The 10,000-nt window shown below is 43.8% G+C and overlaps 3 protein-coding genes and 1 non-coding gene across 4 annotated transcripts; all 4 read right to left on the reverse strand.

Annotated features, from left to right (window-relative positions):
* Positions 1-3,160: 3,160 nt before the first annotated feature.
* On the reverse strand, positions 3,161-3,232 carry trnC(GCA). The gene has a single exon. It is a non-coding gene; the product is annotated as a tRNA-Cys (tRNA).
* A 1,114-nt stretch (positions 3,233-4,346) lies between these two features.
* Positions 4,347-5,528, reverse strand: cob (apocytochrome b). The gene has a single exon. It carries the CDS (start codon positions 5,526-5,528, stop codon positions 4,347-4,349), a length of 1,182 nt encoding a protein of 393 aa, YP_009049703.1.
* A 1,654-nt stretch (positions 5,529-7,182) lies between these two features.
* rpl5 (ribosomal protein L5) lies at positions 7,183-7,737 on the reverse strand. Its single transcript has one exon. It carries the CDS (start codon positions 7,735-7,737, stop codon positions 7,183-7,185), a length of 555 nt encoding a protein of 184 aa, YP_009049704.1.
* Positions 7,738-8,431: 694 nt separating this feature from the next.
* Positions 8,432-8,764, reverse strand: orf110b (hypothetical protein). Its single transcript has one exon. The coding sequence runs from the start codon at positions 8,762-8,764 to the stop codon at positions 8,432-8,434; it is 333 nt and encodes a 110-aa protein (YP_009049705.1).
* Positions 8,765-10,000: the final 1,236 nt, after the last annotated feature.

The following is a 10,000-nucleotide window of genomic DNA, read 5'->3' on the forward strand; positions in this document are numbered from 1 at the left end:
AACTCTTTGAAAGTTGGCGACCGTCAGACGATTGAGTGTTGGCGACCAAGAAGCTACTCGACCTTAAAGTGAGACTCTATCTAACAAGGCCGAAGTGAAAGCAGAAAACGACTTCAACGCTATAAAGCAGAAATAACAACTTCATAGCTATAAAAGCCTTAGCGCTGAAGCAAGGCACCAGCGCGAAACGAGAGCGTCAGCTGAAGGGTGCAAGGCTCGCGCTACGCTCTAGTAGAAGCAAAAGCGGAAGCAATCCGAAAGGTTTCAGCCAACTGAGACCGTAGATTCTATTAGTGATTAGCATCCTCTAGCCCTTACTTCCCATAGGCACCGTTCTATGAAAGGCACTATCGACTGCGCTTGTCTTTATTGAGTACCGCACGAGGCCACTAAAAGGGCATCCTCTACCTCTGCTCATCAGTAACTTCTTTCACTCGTTCTGTCGTCTCATTTCAGCTTTCAACCGCATTTCCACCACGATTTTTCTCCAAACGAGAAGCTTTGGCTAGCCGTTCACTCACTCTCGATGGTCTGCCATTTAGTTCGTTCGTTGTAGCAGAGCGAATAATGTGCCGATGGAAGGTAGCTGCATGCAGCATAAAAGAAAAGAGATTGACATCCGACAGCTCCTTGTCCTTTCCATCCGGAGGTGGCGTTGATCCAGCTAACGAGCAACTGCTTCGTCTTTACCCACTTAGTGTACTTAGGATTTGAGGACTTCTTTTCATCGTCTGTGAATTGGTTGGGCTGAAGCGAGAGAGAGCTTCTCGGTAGAGGTAGTCAAGCTAAGAGCTAGAAAGTAGCAATTCGGTTAAAAGCCAGTAGCACGATAGCTGTTCCTCGGTCTCAGTCCATTCAGTCAAGCCAGAAGGCAAACCGGTGTAACTCCTAAAGCCCTTGTTGCTTTAGTCAAAGAAGTGCCCTGCAACGGCCAGAGAAAATTCATCTTCCATACCATCATGGCACACCAGAAGAAGAAGGGCTGCTAAGCCAGATAGAAAGCCTTGGAACACCAAGACAGTAGCAAGTGCGGCTACTGGAACACGATAAGGCGATGGTACAACCGTGGAATAAAAGCTGTGCCTCGACAAGAAGCCTCGCATCTAGCATGTGGATTCCAAAGCTGTGACAAAACTGTGGGTTCATGACCTGCTTTACGCCTATAGTTTAGAAGTCTCTGTCTAGTTAAAAAACTAATCCACTCGTGGAGTGCGTTTGGTATAGTAGTTGTGTGGTAGTTGAGACTCCGACCCTATCTCTTAAAGCTACGGCATCCCACCGATCCTCGCATTGGCTCTGCTAGTTGGCTTTGCTATCAAGGCATAGCATTCTATGGACTCTTCCACCACGTCCAGAAATGGTATGCCAACACGTTTTCTCCTTAGCCAACCAAAGTTTTCTGATGGCAAGAACCGCGTTTGCCGTTAAAAGTAAACAGGTTTCCTACGCAGGTAACACCCTAGTCGGAAGACCTAGGTAATACGAGTAGGATATGTAATACGTCCATAGGGACGACGTCACACCAGACGTCCTGCTTTAACTTCCCCAGTTCCAACTTAGCAGCAGGAGCACCTTCTCACCCCTTACTCAACATAGGGCCACTGCTCTATTCCCGAATCGTCTGCTAATCCACTATTTTTCTTCCGAGAAGAAGGAGTTGGGGAAAGAAGGAACCGGGGCGCCAGAAGGTCTCTCGCTCCTTTCTTCGATTCTATAGCCGATCTTCTTTAATCCAAAGCTGGTGCAAGCTTCATCATAGGTGGATTCACGGAGAATAACTTGAGATAGGAAAGCAAGAAAAGGCTTTTACTTTACTAAATAAGGCCGGTTCTCCTAAGCAATTAAAGAGCTATGACTTTCGCAGGCAATCAAGACGCGAATCCCTAGCTAATGAACGAAAGAGCGCACCTTATGAGCTGCAAGAGCCGATTTGTTCACAGACGATTTCTGAACACTTTCAAAAAAAACTTTTCTAGATTCCCTGAGTGAGGTTGAAAACCGTTAGCAAGGCTACGAACCCTCTCGAAGGCTTACAGAAGAGTGCCTGCTTCCCAGATCAAGAGTATAAAAGAGAACCACGCACAGAAAGAGCCGCTAGATAAGATAATAGGGTGCGGGGAATGGGAATGCGCTCTTTGAAAGAATAGGCTCTGGGACTGTTGACTTTCCTTTCTGTGTTTATGCGGAAGAGGGGTTCTTCCCCATCAGGCTTTACGGTTAACGCTTCGATGGTTGGTGGCTTTCTGGGCTTTGATGCTTGTCTGTCTGGTCTGTGATTAAACCAATCAATATAATATCTCTCCGGTCTCTCGACTGTCCGGTTCTTAGTAGGTAGGTCAATCTATGTCTGTCCTTTCAGGTTCGATTGTCCTGTCTGTAACCAATGCCTGGGAATTTTCTTTGTTGAATACGTTCGTATTTGATTCGAATCTTATATTCCACCCAGGTGAGTGATTCTTTCTTTTCGACTAGAGGAGTTCTCTTTGTTAGAAAGCCCTCTTGCTGCTTGAAAAGGAGCTAATTGACACTATTCAATGTCTCGAGTAGGCCAATAGCCTTTCTTACCTTTGCTGGTGCTTGAGTTGGATTGGATGAGGATTGAGGATTAGCAATGATTCTCCAGCCATTTTTAGGTTTTACCTGGCAAGTCTAACTAGATCTTTATCTAAACACAAGCAAAATCCGCAGTAAGGAATGTTACTAATGGAACATGTAGGAATAATAGGTCCTATTCTTTTTTTGTTGACCCTCATTTCAATTGATTGGATGCTTGAGCACTCAGAGATTTTCGTGAGTTCCTCGTATATAATAAAGTATCTTCCGCCCCCTTCCACAACTATTTATATTTCCTATCGGGCTCTCCAATCTAACCCAAGGTCCAGTCATTATACAATGGATTAATAATAGAAAATTTGTATTTGTAGTAGAAGGTAATTGCGAAGTCTTGATAGCCCCTCTAGCATTCGAATATTTCCTTGAAGCCTAGCCTAAGCCTAAATATGCAATGCAAGGATATTTCCAATTTTTTAGAAAAACCCCCAGACCAGATGTTTAGAATCAAACAAGTATCAACAGTCTGCCTTCTCTGCTTCTGCTGGGGAATCATTCGGCGGGTTATATCAACAGAAGAAAAGAAGAGATTTCTAGTTTTTTGTTGATCAGGCGACACCCGGATTTGAACTGGGGAAAAAAGGATTTGCAGTCCTCTGCCTTACCACTCGGCCATGTCGCCAAAATGCTACAAATACAAAATAGATGAAAACTTTCCCGGATTACTGAACTGCTTTTTTATCGTACTTGCACCTTGAGTTCTGTTTTCCTTAATTTTTCCTAAAAGTCAAAGAAATCCTAATCCTTCTTCCCTTTTGATTGGGTTTGATTCATCCTTTCAATTTCGATTGAGTCTATCTCAAAATTCATAATGTTCAAAACTTTCTCTTACCTTTCTATTGAAATCTATTGAAAAATCAAATGTGGATTTTCAGTCGCAAAATCCAAAATTCAACTTTATGAAAATAGGAACCATTAACTATTGACTTAGAATGCATGAACGATTCTTGGATTTGAATCTCCAATTTTGGTTTTCCTAATGACATAAGAAAATACAACTTGATATATAACTAATCAGTATGGATTTTTTCAATCAAAAAATCCTTCTCAATTATAATTATTAATAATAATTATAACAACAATTATGAGTATATGTAAACACCCCAAGAGAAATTGTTAGACGGATATATATTATTTATATATGTTTTATTATTTATATATGTTTCCGATATAGAATTATCAGATATAAGAAAAGTATCATACTTCAATTTGAATTTTGAATTGAATCCAATCCCATCCAGCATAGGCTGGTAAAGTTCACTAATCCGGTAGCGAGGGGAAGATGAACAATGAAGCTATAGCTGCTCACCTTTCCTTCGAAAGCAGTTAAGCCCACCTTACAATCTTTCTTTCTATCTCGAATTCTTGATCTTTGGTGCCAATGGAGCAAAGGAAGCGAGGGACGAAGTCCTCTATCTACCCGGTTGGATCTATTGAATGAGATCCTGGAGACAGGGCTGGGAGGTATGAGTCGATCGGATGCAGGGAAGCCCAGGCAATCCGTTCCTATCAGTCATTCGTCAGGAAGCGGTAGAGAAAGAATCAGATTTTCAAATCTCATTGTTGAAGGCGTAGAGAGAAAGCACGAAAAGGAATGTCTTAGCGTGCCCTTACTCTAATTCGAAATCCGTCTCTTTCTTTCTTTTCTAATTCCTCTCCCTTCATTCCTCGATCCGCTTGTAAATTCTTGGTGTAATACTCACTCGTAAATGATTGGTGTCAGAATTTCTCACTAATCAGGTGTGATCAGTCTCATCCGTGTAAGAATTAGGAATTCCTCTTCCAACTCGTCCCAGAATGGGCGTTATGGCAAAGAACAAGAAGAAAACTAAAGGAGAAATTTGTCCAATAGTAACAAAGGGTGCCTCCACAGGTTGACATCCGATCCAACCTAGTAGTAAGCAATCCGCCAAAAGCAACCAAAATATTCCTTGGTGAATCGGGCGAAAACTTGAACTACGTACATACATACTTTTAAAAAAGGGTAAAGCCAACAGACATATAAAAACTGGTGCTATTGCGGCTACACCTCCCGATTTGTCAGGTATACTACGAAGGATGGCATGGATCGGTAGGAAATACCATTCTGGCACAATATGAGGCGGGGTGGACATCGGATTAGCAGGTATATAATTGTCGGGATGCCCCAAAACATTAGGAGCATAAAAAATCCAAATGGAAAAAAAGATAGCAAAAGCTACCCAACCTACTAGATCCTTTACATAAAAATAAGGGTAAGAAGCAATTTTATCCATCTCTGAATGTACACCCAATGGATTATTGGATCCATATTGATGCAATGCGGCCAGATGAAGAAGACTGGCGCCTACTAAAATAAAGGGGAGTAAATGATGAAGACTAAAAAAACGATTTAAGGTGGCATTGTCCACGGAGAACCCACCCCAAAGCCAAGTCACTATGGTATCTCCTACTACAGGTATGGCGCTAGCTAAGCTTGTAATTACTGTAGCTCCCCAAAAGCTCATCTGACCCCAAGGTAGTACATATCCTATAAAAGCTGTCACAATCATTAATAGGAAGATTACAACTCCGAGACACCGAACAAATTCCCTAGGACTGCTATAACTGGCATGATATAGACCACGAAAAATATGAAGGTGAACCACAATGAAAAACATACTTGCCCCATTAGCATGCATATAACGGAGCAACCAGCCCCCTTCAACATCTCTCATAATGTGTTCTACGCTGTTGAAAGCTAGATCCACATGAGGTGTGTAATGCATAGCTAAAAAAACGCCAGTCACTATCTGAATGACTAAACAAATACCAGCTAACGAACCGAACCCCCACCAATAACTAAGATTGCTCGGGGTTGGATAATCTATCAAATGCTGATTAAGTGTGGAGGATATAGGTTGTTTAAGAAGAGAGAGTCGTTGGTTCCTTATAGTCATTTATTTATTTCTCTTTTCTATCGTGACAACTCTTGTTCCCCCACCTTTTAGCGTTCTGGGGCCCTACTATGTATTAAAATGTGAGTACCCTTTCTTCCACCTCCGAAGGATGGAGGGGGTATACAGCGAAAAAAGCGTCGAAGGGGTCGGATCACCCTGGGTTACTGAAGAGTCGTCCGACTTCTCGGTGACCGAATAAGAGAGGTTTTTACCGCTTTCTCTTCTCTCCAGCACTCTCGGACTGATCATCTTGCTGCAACAAAGCAAGCTTAGGAATGAATCTAATGGAAATTTAGGTCTCTGTCCGCTTTTTAGATTATTCTTTCCTCCTCGGCGAAAGAGGGCAAAAAAGGTGTGTGGGAGAAAGAATTCTAAAAGGAGAGAAGATTTCGTCCACCAAGCGGGACAGAGTGCGACCCCTAAGCAATTGGGGGTTCTCGCTCATCTCTTGGGGGTCCATCTCATCTGAAAACTTTTCCTCTTCCATTAGCATAGCTAAATTTGAATAGGATGAATCAGCCTCAGGAAAAGTAAGCCCCCTTTCCTTGATTGAATTTGGCTTCGCTGCGCCCTGAATCAATCAAAAAGCTTATTGATTTGATTCATCCCATTTCATTTATTTGGGCGAGAGGGAGGCTGTGAGTCACCTGGGCTACGGATTTTTCCGTTGGTTGATTCTCGAAATTGAAAAAATCAAAATCGGGTCCAGACCCACAAATGAATAGGAAGCGAGGCGAGGGTCCTTCATTAAAAGGGGAAAAGAGGGGTGGGGCTTTGTTCTGGGGGGCCGCCTTGCGCAGCTTTAGAAAGGAGAGAATGACTTTATGAAATTCTCTCCAACCTTTTCTATCTATCTTTAGAAGTAGGGCGAGAGAAAGTCAATATGATATTTGCGTTGGTTTTTCCAACGAAACGTTGCACTTTTCTTCTTTCTCATTCGGAAGGCTCAGTCCCACACCCTGACTTCAATGATGGGAACAACCTCCGCACTCCGGCGCTCCACTGAACAACAGTTCTCCGCCTTACTATATTTAGAATAGTGGTCGATCCTTCGGGAGTTACATTCGTAACTTAATGTAATGTTATGTTCACGCGGTGATATTCTATCTTTCCAAGAGTACTACCCTGTACGTAGTCTATGTCTGGGGAGCATACTTGACAGGAGATAGACACAGGCGGTAGAGGGGTCCCCCACTTCGATTCCCGCCCCGTTAGCATCTACGATCCTAGATAAGGGATTAGTCCGTTAGGTCTTTTCGATCCGGAGCCGGCTGGTAATGGACCTACTTACCTTGCTTGTAGACCTGCTGCGGAGCTAACCCTTGTTCTATTGGTTTGGTGGTTGCTACCAAGACGATTTCTTTATGCCCATCAAAGGACCTCGAGATGCTAATCCACGAAAAAGGATACGAGAAATTTGGAAGAACTCATATACGGAACGAGGGCGACCCGTGTAAATACATCGGTTTCTGACTCGTGCAAAGGCACTATTTCTTGGCAACTTGGACAACAACTAACGATGTTTGTCCCGCATATCACTAGGAAGATCGGGATCTTTACAAAGGGCTTTATAAAGCTTTCGTCTCAATTCATATTTAGCCTAGCCGCGAGCAATCTGCGTTTGTGATCTCGTATATTTCGCTTCTCCGACATCTTACTGAGTTTCCCCCTCATCTTTTTGCAAAAAGCCGCTCCACGGTGGTAAAGTCTCATCTTGTGTGTTGGCCGAAGTTACAATAGTAACATTGAACCCTCGAATATGTTCGAAGATCTCGAAATGATCTTCCAGTTCGGGGGAGAATTCGCAAAATTCCGTTTCCATCGAGAATTGAATTGACCTTTCCCTTATTTCGAGCGGAGAATCTAACAGAGACATTACTGTGGATATTCTGACCAAAAAATGTGACATTCCATGCCCTCGGAGAGTGCTTTGTCGTGCTAGGTCACTGACATATCCTTTTTTGTCTTTATTTGACCCCAAGAATGGATTGGATCGAAACGACTTTCCTGTTGAAGCCCTTTGTGTCTGTATTAATTTCTGACCGCACGGAATCTCCATAGCCAATTTTCCATTTTTGATAGAAGGTGCTGTCTTTGGTACTACTATTATTTTACACGATCCAGGAACTTCCATAACGTTGGCGTGATTCGGTTTGAGCAACGGATCCTGACGTGATACATCCTCGTAATGAAAATAGAGTGGAAACATGAGTTGATCCATAATGAGTATTAGATTGAAGTTCTCTTAAAGAAGACCGCCAACTCCTATCCCGAAGATACAAAGCGCCCGGTCCTCTTCTCTTGTGTCGAAGTGCAGTGTAGTGTGGTGAGGTTTTGCCTCACAGAAAGAGTGGGAAATTGGGATCAAAAAAGGCAGAATTTACGCAATTTCTTTTCTGACGAAAGAGATCATAGTCCTTTATGGCGCTTTCAACCCGCCGAAATGGAAGGCTTTGCACTTGTGGAACGTAAATTCAAGGGATACTCATCGAGTGGACCCAAATAGAAAGCTCCTTCTTTGCTTTTCTTCTCTGGAGTCAATTCGATGAACACAAGCCGAATCGTCCTTAACGGTGACCGATAGCGAAGTAGTACCAATTGCCGTGTGCTCTAAAGCTAGTCAGGAGCTTTTACTCTTGATACGAGTCGAGTCGTCTCAACTGTTGAGTTCTCGTAACTAGCCAAAAAGGGCACTACTACTTACGTCATTTCTTGTGGGAAGAGGCGAACGAAAGGGAAGGCATCCGAAGCGGCCTTTTCTTCTTATCTTGAGGTTGGGTGCACCGATTCTCCCACAGGCTATCTATTCGGGTCGATTGGCGTGTCTTCCCTTTTTCTATCTCTTCGGTCCCTGCTTGCGGGTGCCTTATCTATCAGTTAACTAGAGCGCCTCTTGCCTTATTCTATCTCTTGATGTTCGATTCCTCAGTCGTAGGGGGGTTGGGATGATAGAGTCCTGGACGTTGTTGGAAAAGATTCTGATCCATTGGCAAGGGAAGGAGCGTAAGGGCGATAAGGCGAAAGACAGGGGTAGGACCCCGAGTTTGGATGTGAAAGGTAGTTCTTTCGGCCGCGGCTCGAAGATGGATTACGCGGAAAGGATGGATAGGATGAGTGAAATGGTGGACAGGTAGTGCCTGAAAAGCAGAAACAGATATTTCTGAATCCCAAGGGCGAGTTCCCCGGGAGAACCCAACAGTTGATGAAAGATTTGAAAGCGCACAAGAAGGATTCATTCCCACCTCGGGCTGCTGCCACGATTCACTTCAACGTGAAGAAGGGGCCGTGAGCGCAAGGCATTTTGATGTCCAGTTTTCGAAACGGAGAGAGGGGTTGGCCGGTATGGCTCTATGTCACATTTTCTACGCGTAAGTATATTAAATCAGAAAAGAAATCCAATACAAATACTGAATCAAGAAGCAGCCTACCAAGCAGCTAATGAACTCCTTCGTATCAAAGCAAAATAGGCCTTCCCCACAGGGACTCAGTCTTGCTTCCATCGCCTTAGCCTTTGCTATGCCTCGTCTTTCCTTCTTCGGGCTAGGCACCTAAGAGCAGACTCAAAAGGGAAGAGCGTGGTCTTGGGTTTAGTCTAAAAATCCATTCACATCGATAGGGGGCAGGGAACCAATAAGAAGCATTTCCGGGCCTATCAAACAAACTATAGGTTTCCCTTTCCGTGCGATAGGGGATAAAATACGTTTTCATCGACATCTTGATTTTTGATTCATTTCTTTCATAGACAGAAAGGTAAGTAAAAACAACCCCAACATTAATAAACCACGAGCAAGTCAGATTGGGATCCCCAATGACAAGCGAACGGGCATTTTCGGGTCCAGAACAAACAAAAGAAGGGAAAGGCGGGTGGTTGAGACAGTGTAGTCCGTTTTCACAAGAGTACGGAGCTTCAAATTAAAGAACTCTGTTTCCTGTGGGAGGGCGAAAGCTAAGGAAGGCTGTTTCCAAGGGCGGCAGGCAGGATAAATAAGGTGTGTAAGGCAGGGCCAAAGAAGGTAGCATGGCTACTAGCGGCGAGACTACATGCTTCAATTTCATAAGTGGGTGAAGGAAGAATACCTGAGCTTCAAGCAAAGAAGGCGGGGACCTCGGGCCTTCGCAAAGTCAACGGTCTCACCGGGAACTAGACAAGCACCTAGATGTAAATTCTCAGGCCCTAGCCCGAAATTCTTACTTCATTCATCACAGTTCCAGGCCCGTAGGAATGGCTTTCTCCTTCTCCAATTGTCGGGAGAGGTTTTCCGCTCCGGTCGTCCGGAATTGCATTTCGTAAAAAAGAAGTAAAAAACAAGTGAGGAACCCTGGAAATAAAATGTTTGTTCCGATAACGGGAAAGTTTATCCCTCTGATCTTAGTTGCGGCCCCCCGATCAAACTAGAGCGTAAGGGCGCTTTTTAGTTTGCATGAGTCCCGGCTTCTTTCCAACGGGCAGATGACATCTCTTGCCTGGTGAA

Source organism: Capsicum annuum, mitochondrion (genome assembly GCF_002878395.1).
Source record: "Capsicum annuum cultivar Jeju mitochondrion, complete genome".
NCBI lineage: Eukaryota > Viridiplantae > Streptophyta > Magnoliopsida > Solanales > Solanaceae > Capsicum > Capsicum annuum.